General features: G+C 36.6%; 1 protein-coding gene across 3 annotated transcripts in view; it reads left to right on the top strand.

Moving 5' to 3' along the window:
* EYS (eyes shut homolog) overlaps window positions 1-17526 on the top strand; it is an 880825-nt gene that overhangs the window by 501578 nt on the left and 361721 nt on the right. For all 3 annotated transcript variants that reach the window (XM_054063979.1, XM_054063978.1, XM_054063977.1), the window contains one exon: window positions 12217-12341. In XM_054063979.1, coding sequence (XP_053919954.1) covers window positions 12217-12341 — 125 coding nt within the window. The remainder of the gene's footprint in view (window positions 1-12216; window positions 12342-17526) is intronic.

The raw sequence follows: 17526 nt of genomic DNA, 5'->3' as shown, positions 1-17526 counted from the left end.
GTTAGTGACTTGAAAGGTCTCTTGTTTGTTATCATCTCAGTCATCTATTGCTTTAAGTTTTGTATCTGTTTCATTTATTACTTTTCTTATGTTTCCTCCCTCTTCTTTATCACCAATAGCTGTTAAACAAATATATTTACGAACTAGGTGTTCTTACATTCTGGACATCCTTAACAAGTGTGGGACTAATCCAAGAGAAGAAAACAAATCAGATTTAGCTTTGAGATGTGCTCTGTCTTAGAAACATTCCCAAGCCTACAGCAACATCTTTCAGTAGCTTAAATATAACAGAAAAGTAAACTGCGAAGAGAACATTTCAGTGAGGATTTTATAATCCAGTATGTTCTCCTGTAGATTTCTCTCTCAGGATGGCTTTCAGCTTGGAACAATGAGTGCTTTGGTCATTTTTTAGGAAACAGAAATCTCTAACTGCAGTCTCTTGTCCATAATTTGTGTCTTTTCAAAATTAAATACTTCTCATTAGCAATATTTTGTTCTGTCTATTTAAAAGTAGGAATTTTAAGTGTAGAAATACTCAATATAATGAGAAAATTTAGAGAATGAAAAATTAAATAATTTTTTAGCTAACTGGCATAATAAATATGAAATCTCACTACAGATACAAAATTCCTCATAAAAGATTAATAATGTGATCAATCTTGACAAACCTGTTTTGAAAAATTAGGTACCTGTGAAAAGAAGTTGCATGAGTTCTGCTAATATTGAATGGAGGAACAGGTACCCTCAGACTATAAATTGTCCTTTCCTGAAAAAAAAAAATTGAATCAGCTTCTGGAGATTGCAAGGAAAGATAGATATCTAAAGTGGTATCAATTGCTTTGTGGAAGGACCAGTCTTCCCTTACTGAAAATGGTAAGGTCTTATGTGATTGGAGGTGGAATACAATACAAATAAAAATTGCTTTATTTAATTTTTCTGCCTTGTCTGGAATAGGTTGATGACCATTTTTTCTGCTTTGGTCATGATATGGTGACTGTCCCAGCTTCAAGAAATCACTAAGACATTAGGAAGTGATGCTTTTAAGTAGACCTATACAAAAAATCTACTAATTCAAATCTTCCATTTTCATACACATGGTCCTCAACACAGTCACATAAGGAGCTGATTTGAACAACAAAAAAAGGACTAATGAAAGAAGAGGAAGAAAATAGTGCCTGATAATTATCAATCTTGTTGTATTCAGGAGTTAATGGGTACCTGGATAGAAAATACGTCAAGACTGATATTGTGAGACTTTACGTCAGCTAGTAAACTGTCTTAAAATGCTCATTCATTGCCAAGAACTGTTAGTTAAAAAGCTCAGGGACACTTCTGTTTGAGGAGGGATTGACCAGTACCATTATCTTTTCTGTATGTGAAATTGGATTGTTTTAGCAAACAGTTGAATGGTGGCTTTCCACCAGTCTTGCTAGATCACGTGCACACACCCATACACATGCCAGTTCCTCCTTTAATTCTGCCCAAACTACTGGCGTGTGAAGAAATGCATCTAGTTTCCGGTTGGGTAAATTAATAAAACAAAGAGAGGAGTGCATTAACTCCTATACACTTTCATCAAAACTTAGCTTTTCTGGTCATTTTACTGTATTCATTCTAGCCTGGTCTTCCAAAGATTAACCTTTCTTATAACACTGTCACACCCCACCAACTGTGATTTAGCAAGTACGTAATTTATCACTTAATAAGAATGTTCATGTTAACCACAGTGGGAGATTTTACTGCCAGTAAAATCTGCTTTTTCTCTTAGGGAAAATAAAGGCTGTATCCAAGTGCGCTGAGGAAGTTTAAGGTCTCTTATAATGAGAATGACCTTAGAAAGAACAGAACTTTTTACTAGCTCTCCATGGTTTTCAGGAAATGTTAGTTCTGGTTTAAAGAATAGGGAATGTGAATAAAAAAGCAAATAAATTGTTGTGGTGGTCCAGAGGCATTCTGTGAGAATAAAGACCCTTATTGGGCAAAGATTTTTATAAATAAAAATACAGACAACGTCTCAAACAGTTTGGTGTGTCCTGAATAGTGAAAAAGTAGTTTTACTTAACTCATATTGCTTTCATGTTATTTCAGTCAGGAATAAAGTTCTAACAACAGTCCTTACTGCCCTAACATTGTCTTTTTCTTTCTTGTTTTGTTTTTTTTTTTTTTTTTTCACCTATATAGAAATGATAGCTTCTCTACTTGATTAAGTGTTTTTTCAAGTACGGAAGAAACCTGCAAAGTTGTCTAAACTACCTGAATCTGTTTTGGGCTTTTACATGCAATATTGCTCCTCTGGGAAGAAGAGTATCTTACACTAGACTCTCTAGTAGAGCTTGATGACAGGATTGCTTTTCTAAGAGGACTAAGAGTAAACTGCTTCTACTTCCTTACAAAGTGTTGATGTATCACTTCATTCTTCCTTAACTAGTCAAAGATTTCTGTAAGCCCAAGGTAAATTCTAATTGTTAGTGAAAATCTGGGGCTTTTGAAAGTGAGCGTGTGGATAAGGTCACAACTTTATGATCTGTAGCTTCTGTTCTAACACGGGTTCTCCAGGAAAATGGGACTATTAGTCACTCTTTTCAAACTAATTTTACCGTTGGATAGATATATTCTGTAGAAACAGATGATGATCATGGAATCATAGAATCATAGAATCATAGAATAGTTAGGGTTGGAAGGGACTTTAAAGATCATCCAGTTCCACCCCCCCTGCCACGGGCAGGAACATTCCACTGGATCAGGCTGCCCAAGGCCCCATCCAACCTGGCCTTGAACACCTCCAGGGATGGGGCAGCCACAACTTCCCTAGGCAACCTGTGCCAGTGTCTCACCATTCTCATAATGAAGAAATTCTTCCTAATGTCCAGTCTAAATCTGCCCCTTTCCAGTTTATACCCATTGCCCCTCATCCCATCACTACAAGCCTTTGTAAACAGTCCCTCTCCAGCTTTGTTGTAGCCCCTTCAGGTACTGGAAAGTTGCTATACGATCTCCTCTGAGCCTTCTCTTCTCCAGGCTGAACAACCACAACTCTCTCAGCCTGTCCTTGTATGGGATGTGCTCCAGCCCTCCAATCATCTTTGTAGCCTCCTCTGGACCCATTCCAACAGTTCCATATCCTTCTTATGTTGAAGATTGCAGAACTGGACACAATATTCCAGATGAAGTCTCACAAGAGAGGAACAGAGGGGCAGAATCCCCTCCCTCGCCCTGCTGGCCACACTTCTTTTGATGCAGCCAAGGACATGTTTGGCCTTCTGAGCCGTGAGCGCACATTGCCAGCTCATGTTGAGCTTCTCACCGACCAGCACTCACAAGCCCTTCTCTGCAGGGCTGATCTCAAGCACGTCATCCCCCATCATGTACTGAAAATGGGGATTGCCCTGACCCCAGTGCAGGACCTTACACTTTCCTTGTTGAACCTCATGAGGTTCTTAGAGACCCACTTCTCCAGCCTGTCCAGGTCTCTCTGGATGACATCCTGATTACAGGGAAGTTCCTGAGTAGGAGAATCAGAACACTTACAAGGTCTGAACCTAGATCTCTTCAAACTCTGTATGTGACCTCTTTTCAACTTAATTTTTGTCTAATATATATTTTTTCATACAGATCTCAAATATTTTAATCATTGAAGGGCTTCTTCCATAAACTAAGAAAGAAAGGAAAAAGAAGACTCCTGTTGCTTCAGGTTATAAATCTCTAAGAGGGACTCTAATGCTAATGTGACAGGAACAAAATTGTAGATGAATAAATGGAAGAAAGCCTTCTAAAACTGAATATACACTCAAGTGTGTTAATACTTTTTTTTTTCACTTTGTTATTCACATTTAGTCTTCTTTAAAATAGAGCTAACATTTGCTGACAGCCACGAAGAGCTATACTTTATTTTTACTTCATTCTAAGAATAATTTTACTTCAGAGGTAAATAAACTTGCGTCATTCTTGACAGTGCCTCCAAGGAGAATTCAGATGAGGGAAGGGAAATACAAAAAAGTAACGTGATATGTTAGACTTGTAGCTCGGGGAAAGCTTCATTGTCAATGTTCTTAAATTAACAATCACAGCACCACCCTTGGTTTTAGAGAAAACAACATAAGAAAAGGGCTCTTGGGAGGCTTCTGTAAGTCCCCTACTGCCTATTTTCTCAAATTCTTTCTGTACAAACCTGCTACAAAGTACATCAGGAGAAGCATTTTTCAGTAGTATTAGTGAGACGGCGACTGACATTTGACTTTGAACTCAAGAGTTATCTGGCTTGTTATTTTAACCCACCAGTAAAACCACAGATAATTCGCTTAGATGTGATACCTTTGTTTTTCAGTTTTCCATGAGGAATTCCTGCACCTGAGCTTAGCGTGATAGGAGTTCAAAATCTGGAGGTGGTGAAACATATGTTGGACCGTTTTCACAAAGATGAGGTCATTATGTGACCTGTACAGCGCTCACATTTTTAGTGTTCCTTGAAGGCCCTGATAAAGCTCACTGTGAAAGATGTTTGAAATGCATGATGCAGAGCTTAGAATAGTGGAAGAAACATTTCTCAGGTAAAGTTATTTGTCTATAGAAGTTACTTTGAAAGAGGTGAGGTCCTTCGTCATTAGAACACTATAAAAGTTTCCTGAATTCTCTATCAGGTTCACAGTAGCATCCCCATAGTTATTAATCACACTTTCAGAAAAGACAGTTGAAAAAAATATTACAAAATCCGCAACTTGATAAGCAGAAGACTATAAATGATCCTACTGCAAATGCTTCTTTATTTTTATTTCAATCAAATTAATGTTATAGTCACGGATGGTCAAAGAATGTCAGAGAAGAAGGGATTATGGAGTGAGACAATTAAAACAGTATCAGCTGATTTAATATATAAATGTTTCTTTGTAAATATTGCTTCTTTTTTCAGATAGGCTCTGATATTGTGATAATGAACAGGAGTAGACAGATCTAATGGTTCATACAAATTTTCTTGACCATTTCTTTTAGCATCAAATATGGCATTATAAGAAATAGAAGGGAAAAACAAACACACCAAAAACTGTATCATCAGAGGATGCTATTTTTCATTGTCTCATAAACTATCTTTCTGAGTACAGAGTTCATGAAGAAATTTAAATTGTCTTACTATTTTCTGCAATGGACTCCTTGGCAAGGTTCTGGCAAGCTCGAAGAGTCCTGGTCTCTGTCTTGATTACCATAAATAGAATTAATTATTGAGGTGCAGATATGAATTGAGAATTTCAGTTGTTATATAGCAATCTCTGGAAAAGCATATCGCTTTGTGGTGGGTTGAACTTTGCAGGCTGCCAGATGGCTGCTCTCTCATTCTCTCTTCTCAACAGGATGGGGGAAAAAAAGAGCATGGAAAAAGTCAGGGATCTAAATAAGCGTAGGAAGACCACTGGCAAACAGACTTGACTCAGGGAAAAACAAAATTATTGCCAATTTAAAATAGAATACAGATGGTGAGAAACAAAGTTAAAAACTTAAACACCTTGTGCCTTCCTCCTCACCCTGCTGCTCCCTTTTTCCCAGGCCTAACTTCATTCCTGTGTTCCCAACTCCTTTAAATCTTTCTCCTTTTCCCTCGCCTGGAGTTGTGGAGGGGTAATATGGAATATGAAGTTGTGGTCATTTATTGTATAACTTGATCATAGAATCATAGAATGATAGAAACATAGAAACATAGAATCATAGAAACATAGAATCATAGAATGGTTTGGGTTGGAATGAACTTGAAAGGTCACCCAGTTCCAATCCCCCTGCCATGGGCAGAGACTCCTATTAGATCGGGCTGCTCAAAGCCCCATCCAACTTGGCCTTGAACACTTCCAGGGAGGGGGCAATGATAGTACTGCATGTATACGTTCATTTATAAGGCAACATTTTTATTCATATGTGTATTAAGGCAATACAGATAATGTTTAGGTAAACGTGTAAAATAAAATAAATGAAAACAAACAGACAGAAAGTAGACCAGCTAAGTTTGAAAGAAATATGAAGATCTGAACAGTCAGAACTTTATGAACATCATACTGTAACTTGCAAATGAAATGGATATCGTCTTTCAGAGTAATGTCAGAGTCAGGATTTAGATTTGATCTTGTGTTTCTTGAGAAATAATAATTTCAATGGAATAAAATAATGTTTTTCTCTTGTATTTTACCCATGAATAATCCTACTTAAAAGGGCAAAAATTCCACATGAACTTCCAGTAAACTGGAACTTATGATCCCAAAAAATTAACTGATAGTGAAGTATAATAACGACTGCAAATTTATTTGGCATCATAAATGAATTTTCCCTATACATTTTTAGAGCTGTAAGAAATTGTATTGTAATGATATGCATATTTAAAAGGAATCTATGCTCTTCCTCATCTTTTCTTTGAAATTAAAAGAGTTCTGCAGATGTTTGTTGTGTTAATGTTCAGAAAGGTCATGCTTCAATAGTGCTAAGCTAAGGGTCATATTTTTCCAAGGAACCATCTCTAATAATCCTGAAGGGTGTTGAATTATGATGTTTTCCTTGCCCTTCCTTTTTTTCTTTCCAAGCTGGCATATGAACATCGATTAAATGAATGATAAGGTCCATGTTTGATCGAATTTTCACTTTTTTATTTTAGAAGGTAAAACTTTCTATCACATTTGAAGTACAGAATTATGGTTGAGATAATAGAGAACTGATTCCAGTGGAAGTTAAAAAGGAAAAAGTTGCTTCACAAATGTCAAGGCACCTTGTGGTCCAAGATGATTAAAACTAAACTGTTTGCTATATGAATCCCAAGGTGCTTCTATATCTCAGCTTCCATGACATTTAGCCAGTGACTTTTCATAGCTAGTTAATAATGAATAGCAATCCCAGCGTAAATTTGCAATGACAGAGCTGGTCTGCTACAGTAGAGCAGTTAACTAGATTTATTTTCCACAGAAAATGCAGATTTGAAAAAGAATAAAATCATGACTAATATCTAAAGAGATTGCACTTTAAAAAAAAACAGTTTTGCTGAAGACAGTCACTCTGGAGAACTTCTTTTTACATTGACGTATTATTCTGTACACAGTCCTAATTTCTAAAGTGACAAATATTCAAACAACATTACCCCACTCATCAAGGTTAACATTGATGAAGAAAAATTGATGTCCCAAAAAAATTTCATAATATTCATTGATTCTACCAAGTTGAATGAGTCACAGGTTAAGGTCACAGCATAAATGGTCTTTTATAAGTACAATTGGTGTTAATCATTACTCCCAAGTAAACCTAATAAACCTCTGTGCTGTAGAAACCATGTTTTTTTTTCCAAACCTGATATCTCACCTGATATTTTACTGTGACCGCAACTATTATTGTCACAGATCGAAATCCTTCACTTACTCCTCTTAATAAATCATGAATCAGTCGCTTTGGAATTGTTTTAAATGCGGTACACGGTGTAACGGAAAGGTGTGTATACTGGTAGCCCTTAAAATGCAAATTAGCATGAAGTAAAACTTAGACAACACTTCTCATTGATACTCTTTTACAGATTTTTTTTGTAGGACATTTTGGCTTCTATTGAAAACTTCATCTAGGAGTTGAAGTCTCTTATTGATTTACTCACTCTTCAGATGTAAATGTGTCAGCAAAAATACAGATATGTTGGCATCCCCAAAACTGTTATTGCAAATTTCTGATCAGGCTTGAATAACTCCAATTCTTCATGGAACACTTGAACAAATCTGCAAATTTCCCTTACCCCTTCTCAGATGAATCTTTCTAATGCTGATATAAATATAGAATTTGTGTAGAAGCAGTTATACATTTTTTATTTAAATGACTAATTTTTTTCAAATATACATTTTTATATAACAAGCTAATAAAACAACCTTGCTTTTCATTTAGCATAATTTTCAGGAGCAGAAAAAAATTGTAGGGATGTTTCAGATTTTTCCACAAATAGTGTTTTGATCAATAAACATTTAAACAAGACAGTTGTGTTTATGCCTAAGTACAAGGAACTCAGGAATAATCTCAGAGACATTTTCCTCAGCTGCTTTCCTTTGCTGCTCTTTTAGTTTTAATCTCAAAAAAAAGATTATTGATCTGATGTGGAAACACTGATGTTCTTAGGTTCAATCTGACAAAGTCTGAACTAATGAAAAAAAAAACACTTCATTTTCCCAGTGTAAATTCTGGGAATTGATAACAGGAAGTTTGTGTTTCTACCTTATTATTGACTGAAATCATAATGTCCAACTTTAAATAAAAACAGCATCTAAGGTATCCCTACATAATTTTTTTTATTTACTAATTTCCCCCTCTGCATTTTCTTTTTTATTTATTTTATTTGATATAATGTAAAGCAAGAGCACAGGCCTGGAATCAGTCTCATATGTGCAGCAGCTGCTGCATTCAATTGTTAAATGTTATATAAATGTTATAAAGCAGGTATGTTTCTTATTACTAAGAGTTAACCCAGTTCTGATCCACTGTGTAGCCAGCCTTGGGGTAGGACATCTAAAACACGAAGAGATAGGACTATTTAAATCAGATAGGTGGCATTTTATCTGACCTTTGTTTGATAAAATAGCAATAATGTTAAAATTACCTGTAGTTCCATAAACCTATCAGCAGCAGTGAATGCATAAATTGTGGTTGAAGAGTATTAATTCTGTGATTTTTTTCTTAGAGCCTGATTCACTTTTCCTCTATAAGTCAGCCAAGCACATATAGACAATACCCTATTAAGTCTATTGTCTTTCTGTATCTATACAACTCTCTTAGGTTTAAAAGCCAATTCTTCTTTACATTAATGGACAGCCCTTAGACATCTATGCAGCAATTCTTGGATGAGTTATCTTTCGTTTAGCCTGGACTGTATAGATAGGCCAGGTTCAAACTTGCGTATTGCTTTTGTACTGAATACATCACAGGCTCGTTCTCCAGCCCCTTTCCTGCGTGTTCCCTGATTCTCTATAACATCTCACTCCGTTTGACTGTCCTGGCTGCTTTTTGCTGAAAAGCCTTCAGTGTATAACTAGTGCATAAGACTAACAGTGTTATTGAATCAAAGTGCCACAAAGCCCTGTGAGGCAAGGACAAAGAGCAGCTTATATCAACTCATTGTGAATCATAATGAAAATCACAGTGAAAAACATCTTAATAAAGCTAGAATCCTGGATCTGACTGGATAAATCTTCCCAACGTAACTCTGTTATTCAAGACCCAGGCACCAGGGATTTCTTTCTGCTTTCTGACAACTGAATTTTCTCAGGTATCTGCAACCACTTATGACAGTCACTACGAATGAAAGCTACAAACCTTTGGGGTTTTTTTGCCAACTAGCTCGAAGAGTAAAACAACCTTCAGCATCATCAAGGGTTAACATGACAACCTCTGTTATCTCAACACTTTGGCAGACAGTGAAAATTTAATGATCACGTTGTGAAATAATATAGTGAACTTTTCCAACTGAACTTCTCACTGGAAGACAAATTTGAAAATTCAATTGTGATAGAAGCATGGCTTCCTTAGCAGAATAGTATTGGACATTTCTCTGCTGAGGTCCTCCACATGCTGCAGGTGGATACCTGTTTCGTGACTAACCTCTGTGTTCTGCCTCATGGTGGTCTGCACCACAGGCTGCAGAGGAATCTGTGCTCCAGCTCCTGGAGAATGTTCTCCCCCTCTGTCTTCACTGACCTTGGTGCCTTCAAAGTTGTTTCTCTCACATATTCTCACACATTCTCCTCTGCTGTTTCTGTGGCAGCATTTTCCTTTCTTAAATATGTTGCCACAGAGGTGCTAACACCATCGCTGATGGGCTCAGCCTTGACCAACAGTGTTTCCATCTTGGAAATGGTCGTGGGGAAAAACTTCTAGCATTTTCTCACAGAAGTCACCCATGTAGCCCCTCTCCTACCAAAACTTTGCTGCGGAAACCTAATACAGACAAGCATAAAGAGAAAGCACCTTTAAACTGATGTGAAGGGAACTTTGCTCATGGTTTAGGAATATTTGGTTGGAAATGCCAAAGATGTTATAATTACAGCTCAAGATCAGTTTGACTCACAGGGTTTCCTAGATGGCTGGAGATTAATTTAAATACAAGAGCTAAGATGTGTGGTGAAGCCGGCTACTGATTCTAATCCGGTCTACATGTTAAAGTGAAAGCTTTGACACATCGAGAGGCATATATACCTCTTCCTTTCACTTCTGTTTTTCATTATGCAACTTAATATAGGTACTTTTGAAACAACATTTATCATAACCAGGAAAAATGCCCATTAACTTCCTAAAGGACCTTCAAGGTCATCTTAATAAGCTCCTGCATTCATCATAGAAGACGGAGTATCAATTCCAGCTGAGACTAATGGGAAGAGAGGAAAGATTGCAAAATTCAAAGTTTGCAAGTATCATTTCATCACAATTTGCAGTTAATGTCAAATGCGGCCTGAAAACTGCAAAGAACTGGCTCATACAGATAAATTGGACTTCTAATGGTGACTGGAACAAGGAACAAGGAAACGAATCGTCATCTTCAACATCACACTAATACTCAGCTAAGCATATTGCTGAGATGTTTATTCCCTTTTCTATTTTTTACGGAACTGTAAAAGTACTAGAGTTACATTCTTCTGTATCAGTTTCATTTAGTTCAACAGAATCTTTTCAGTCATTTATTCAGCTGTTGTACTCACATACACAAAGATGATCCCTCCTGATAATGGTTGATGTAAAGGTAAAACTGAAAAGGGTCTATATTTGCACTACATTATCTCAGCATTTTATATGAGAGAAGAAACCTGCATAGAATGATAGAAAAGAGAAAGACCTTTGCCATCATCTCTATAAACTGATTATAATTAAATTGTGAATGCATTATTCTTCTAAATGAGTAGTATTTTTTTTACTGCCTTTCAGTACAGAACTATTGATCTTATGATGATACATTCATAAGTTTAAAAGCTCAGCCTTCATATTGTATTAGCTTCTTTATCAGATAATCTCTAGGAGTTATTTGCTGCTAAATCTAAATAGGCATTTACTTATAAAGGCATAAACTGTACAAGATTTGCAGGGGTCATACCTTGAAACGAAAGCTATCTAAAAGGCCCTGTTCTTCATTTGCAGAACAGTCAAATGTGTTCCAGAGTATTAAAGAAGTGTTAATGTGAATGGAGTTAAATTCAGTTTTCTGCCAACTAGCTGAGTTCCCATGAACTCAGTATTGGGGACAGTTCTGCTTAATATCTTCATCAATGATCTGGATGAGGGGATTGAGCACACTCTCAGGAAATTTGCATATGACACCAACTTGAGTTGGGCGAGAACAATCTGCTTGAAGGAAGGAAAGCTCTGCAAGAGTATCTGGACAGGTTGGACCAACGGGCCAAGGCCAATTGTTTGAGAATCAACAAAGTGTTGGGGCCTGTACTTAGGTCACAACAACCCCATGAAATATGAGCATCCTGGGGATGAACAGCTGGAAAGCTACCTTGTAGACAAGGACCTGGGGGTTGCTGGTTGACAGCTCACTGGTTATAAGCTGTCAGTGTGCCCAGGTAGCTGAGAAGTCCAACAGCAAGTATTTGTCACAGTAATGAGTTTACTAAGATTTCTGAGCTTCATTAGAGCTCTTGTGAGTCTGTTTGGATCAGTCATGTAGCTATACATTGAAATCATACAAAACTATTTTGGTATTAATGATCACATAGGATTTACAACCAGAAAAAAATACAGAAGAGGTTCTTCAAGATTCCCAGTATTTGAGAACTAGAGCAGTAACGAAAGCATGGTCCCCGAAGGTTGGCTTTTATGCTGTAGTTACATTTAATGGTGCAACATTACTCAACAAGCAGTTTTCCAAACATAGACTGCAGGTACTTAGCTAAATAAACTGTTTTAGTAGACACTCTCCCAAGAGTACATTAGGAAAGGTTTGTAGTTATCCTGCTAAAACCTGTAAACCGGAACTCATACTGTTTGGTTTGATTATGATCCTTTTTTTTGATATTTGTGGATGGATTTTGCTGTCATCAATCCCCTAAAAGAACACCATGGATTACAATGTGAATCTTGGAAATGTTGCAGTTAAACACTCCTTAAAACAAAAGAAATACATGAGATTGCTTCCTATTAATGCATGTAGTTTATACAAATCATTTCCACACAAAGGATATTTTATATGATGGCTATACACAGTATAACACTTTGAAATCCTTTTTATTTCAGGTGTCTTGCTGGATTTTCTGGTCAGTTTTGTGAAATAGATGTTAATGAGTGTAATTCATCACCTTGTCTGCATGGCTCAACTTGTGAAGATCATATCAATGGATACACTTGTAAATGTCAACAAGGTAACTGACATTTGACAGAACAATCTTAAACAATTGGATTATCCATATTACTGCTTAGAAAATTGGTAAATCATATCATGCTTTTTATTTGAGTATAACCTACAGGGTATAAAAAGTTCAACTATCTCTTTGACAAGCTTTTTGAATGAAATCTAAAGAAAATGAGCTACTTTAATAAACATGTTAGAAAGACTTTAAACTAAAACCAGATCATTAAGTGAGTGAACAATTATCTAGAGCTAGGTTTATTATACGTGATCTTTCCTAATATAACTTACTGACAAGTAGTTGTAGGCACTGTATAGCAACCTGATAATTTAAGTAGTTACAGGATGAGACGGAGTGAAAAGAAGCTCTGAACGTTTTAACTTTTATTGTTATTGTTGTTCCTGTTGCTGTCACACATATACATGACAACTCAGATGAAAAGAAATTTTCTGAACAATTATAAATAGAATGAAAACAAGCACTTTCTAAAAAAAGTAAGAGCTGTTTCTTATGCTAACATAGATGAATTTAAACAGGTCTTGGGAAATAATAAGGGGTTTAATATTTACACAAAAGCAAAGTTCACAATCAGCCTGCATTGTCAGGCAGTCACAAATTTAATCTTTTCAGAACTACTCACTGTGTCCTGTCATCTATTAACAAAAGGCTTTTCATCAACCTAAGTAGGGCATAAGTAACTGCCTTCAGGCACACTGCTCTGTATTTCAGTTACTCTTAATTTAAGAGTTATATTAGTACTTACCTTCTGAAACTTTAATTTTTCATTTTAAATCTATTCTTTTGTATTGTGTTGACCTGTACTACTGAAGACTTTCTTTGATGGTACCAATCCAAAATTTCTTAGTGATTATTGTCTGCCTCAACTTAATCAAGACTTTGAGACCTGTATCCCACAACATCCTCATACGTAAGCTTAGGAAGTGTAAGTTGGATGAATCAACAAAGAGGTGAATTGAGAACTGGCAAGATGGTAGAGCTCAGAGGGTTGTGATCAATGGTGTAGTGTTTAGCTGGAAGCCTGTAGCTAGCAGCACTCCCCAGGGTTCAATATTGGACCCAGTCTTGTTCAACATATTCATCAGTGACCTGGATGATGGGTCAAAGTGTATCCTCAGAAAGTTTCATGATGACATAAAACTCTGAGGAGTGACTGGTACACCAGAAGGCTGTGTGCTGTTCAGCGAGACCTGGACAGGTTGGAGAATTGGGTGGAGAGGAACCTACTGAAGTTTAACAGAGGGAAGTATAGAGTCCTGCACCTGTACTGATGTATGGGAGGAATAATCCCATGCACCAGTACAGGTTAGAGGTTGACCTGCTGGTAAGCAGCTCTGTGGAGAAGGACCTGGAAGACCTGATGGACAGCAGGCAACCACGACCCAGCAATGTACCTTCATGGCCAAGAAGGCCAATGGCATCCTGGTATGCATTAAGGAGAGTGTGACCAGCATGTTGAGGGAAGTTATTCTCCCCTCTAGCCTGCTCTAGTGAGGCCCTATCTGGAGTACTGTGTCCACTTCTGGGCTCTCCAGCTCAAAAAAAGACAAGGAACTACTGGAGACAGTCCAAGGGAGAGTCAGAAAGATGATGCAGGGACTGGAGAAGCTCTTACAAGGAAAGGCTGAGAGACCTGGGTCTGTTTAGCCTGGAGAAGAGATGACAGAGACAATATTAGTGCTTAGAAATATCTAAGAGTGCGTGTAAAGAGAATGGGGCAAGACTCTTTTCTCTGGTGCCCAGTGACAGGACAAGGGGCAACAGGCACAAACTGAACCTGAACATGAGGAAAAACTTCTTTACTGTTATGGTGACAAAGCATTGGAACAGGCTGCCCAGAGAAGTTATGGACTCTCCTTCTCTGGAGATATTCAACCCCCACCTGTACATGTTTCTGCGCAACCTGCTGTAGGTGAACCTGCTTTAATAAGGGGGTTGGACTAGATGATCTCCAGAGGTCTTTCCAACCCCTACCACTCTGTGATTCTATGTGATGCTGTGATTATTTTAGAGATTATTTAAATATATCCTAGAAAATAAATATTCTGCTTGCCCATTTTATCTTCATACATTTTATCTCCTCATTCACTTTGCACTGAAGTTTGTTCACCTATTTGTTTCTGTTTGCAAGCAATGAGATTTTGCTAAACTCTCTTGGGGTCAAATGACCATATGTTTATTAGACAAAACTTTTCTGCAATCTTTCTAGCAATTTGTTTATATATATTTTTACATAGATTTATATCCATGCTTGTTCTTAATTAAAAAGAAAGTACATAATGAATTGAATATTAATAAAATCAGATTTTACTTTACATATTTTTTCATTCTGAAGTGTCCCTGTTTCTGTCTACAGATCTGTATGTAGCAGATTAAAAAAAAATCAACTATCCAAGATGTTAATGCCATATAGTTTGTGTGTTTGGATGTGTGCATAATGAGAGTTAATATGGAGAATTCATTCATTTGTTCAATTAGCACTGAGGAATGATGCTTCAATATTCAAGACTTAAATGGAAGTATCATTGGCTTACTAGAGTCTAATTAATTTTAGGACTTAGTTGCTCAGAGATTAATATTTTTATAGCAACTTTTTTTATGTGTCTAACGGGGACTCGATAATCAAATAAGATATATGAACCACTGGGTGAAAATTTTCTGGACTTCACCATACAGAAAGCCAGAATTCATGATCATAAAGCTCCATTCTGATCTTAAAAGTCTGAGTCATGACTTATCTTCCGTTCTAGATATCTTTTTCCCTCCCAGCACTGTTATAAAATAGAAATTCCACCTGGGTAAAACTATGTATGCCCTTACTCCACCTGGTACTGCATGTAGCCATATACCACTTCATCAATAGAGATGACTTAAAATCTTAAAAGATATATATTTTTTTGTCACTACAATATCTCATATAGAATATATTGTTGAGTTCAAAATTTCTGTCTTTTATTTTTACAACTAGTTATACTTAAAATATGTTTGAGTATAAGCAATTAAAATCACTTGCTACCCAAGGACTGTAACTGTTTTCTCTATGCAACTGTACATAGAAATGCTTGATATAAGTATAACAAGCTTTTCTAGCACCTTGGAAATCCTGCTGCTAACATTATTTAAATGCCTTCCAACTCAAGTGCAAAGTCCCCTTCTTTTAGACTTTTTTTAATAATAGTATTCATTAGTAGGCTTGAAAGATCCCCACATGACTTCTATATTAAAAAAAGACGCAGGGAACAAACCACATGCATTACATGTATGTATTGTGGTTACATGCCTTATTGGTTTGTTTGGTTTTTTTTTTTAATTAAGGCAGTATTTGCAAATTTTATTTCAATTTCATGGCTTCAAAAGATGAGAATATTACAAGTAAGGAGTGAATTTGCAGATACAGGGGAAACTTTGAGTGGAATAACTCTTTGGAAGGCTGCAAAACTAAAGAAATGGATTCAAAAATAAAGAGAAAAATATGTTCCAGTATCAGAAAGTAGAAATGCTTGGAACAAACCTGCTTTTATTTCAGGCTACTACTATTCACGTGTGATAAGTCTTGAATTTCTTTGCTAAGCTCCACCTATAGAAATATGGGATTGAGATAGAATATTTTTTGGATTTGTAAAGGCAACTTTTGGAAAAAACTTTCCGCAACAGATCCACAGTTGTCATTTGATGAAATGGAAGAGGGATAGTGGCAAGACAGAAGTGGGAACAAGGCAGATGATTGCAGCATTCTAAAAGCCTCCAGAGAACAAAATTAAGCATGTGGTGACAGCATGTGATATCAGAAAAGGGAATTGATTCAGCTCTGACAAACTCTTTCTGTAAAGGATCATTAATTTTGTCAGCTGTTGTCCCGGTAGCAGGCCCCATACCCTTAGAATAATAGATGCATATTCAGGAGCTGTGGCTGCAGCTGCAGGCTGCTCAGGTGCAGGAGAAGCAGAGAGAGATGTAAACTGTATTCTAACAGCATCTCAGGCAGCTCAAAAACAACAGCAGCAGCACTGGAACTAATAGCAATCTCATAGCTGAAGTATTTATCGGGAGCAGGCTGCACTTCTGCTGGGGCAGCTAAAGCAGGAATGGGATGTAACCGTTGGACTCATTTGATGCCTTCTCTGAGGCAAATGCAGGAAAAGGGCAACTAGGTCAGCAACTTGTATCAGCTGAGGATGCTGAAGGTTTAAGGGGGTTGTGGTGTTTTATTCATTTGGGGTTTGGTTTTTTTTTTGTTTGTTTTGTTTTATTTTCTTTTAGAAATGGGAAAATTTAATTGGAAAAGTAATAAATCTGTAATGAGTGGCACGAGTGTCATGGCAGCAAATCCAGTGTTCTTCAATAATTAGCTATAGTATGCAAAATTCTGGATCTGTGTTTACCAAGAAAATGGACTGTTTCATCTCCTTGCTGCTTAGCCTCCAAGCAGCAAGTTCAAGACTGGCTCAAATTACTTGATCTAACAAACATCTTCTGAATTAGGTTTTGGCTTCTAATTTATGGGTGCACTTAGTTGTAACGGAGATTTTAATAAAAAATGAGTATTAACAAAAATGACAGTAATCTGACTATAGGAAGATGTATTCCAATGGTAGTCAAACACAAACCCGTATTTGTTCAGAAATTGTCCTCAATGATCTGGTACAGCAATCTGTGTCACATTTTATCTTTTATTTTTTTTCTCTTTATTTTATTTTGTGTGACTGTAACTATTTTCATCTATTTGTACCACCAGTTTTCCTTCCCCAGTGTGGCAATAACATACATATTTAATGAATGGGATAAAAAATGTTAAAAATTAAGATAGGCAATTCTATACTCTTTGGGTTTAAATTTTAGAAAAAATATAGCTGTAGTTGCATTGTGTAGATCTGGAACATGATAAGAGGTTTTGGGAATGTCTTATCCTTGCTAATTCTTCACCACAGAAAGAATACAACACAGATAATTCTGTAGTTGAAGGGTAACCCATCAAGTCAATTAATTCAGTAATGAAAGAGTATATTCAAGTTTTAGTCTTACTTGTTTACTTGCATCTCTAAAAAAATAGAATTCAGCAATATTGATATTCAGAATATTGACTTCCCTAGCAAAAATGCAGTAGAGAACTGTGAAGTCCACATAGTTTGGATTGTGTTTGTTGATTATTGAACTATATATTTCCTTTTCTTTTACTCTG

This window comes from Cuculus canorus, chromosome 3 (genome assembly GCF_017976375.1).
Source record: "Cuculus canorus isolate bCucCan1 chromosome 3, bCucCan1.pri, whole genome shotgun sequence".
NCBI lineage: Eukaryota > Metazoa > Chordata > Aves > Cuculiformes > Cuculidae > Cuculus > Cuculus canorus.
This window is presented reverse-complemented; position numbering and strand designations above follow the sequence as displayed.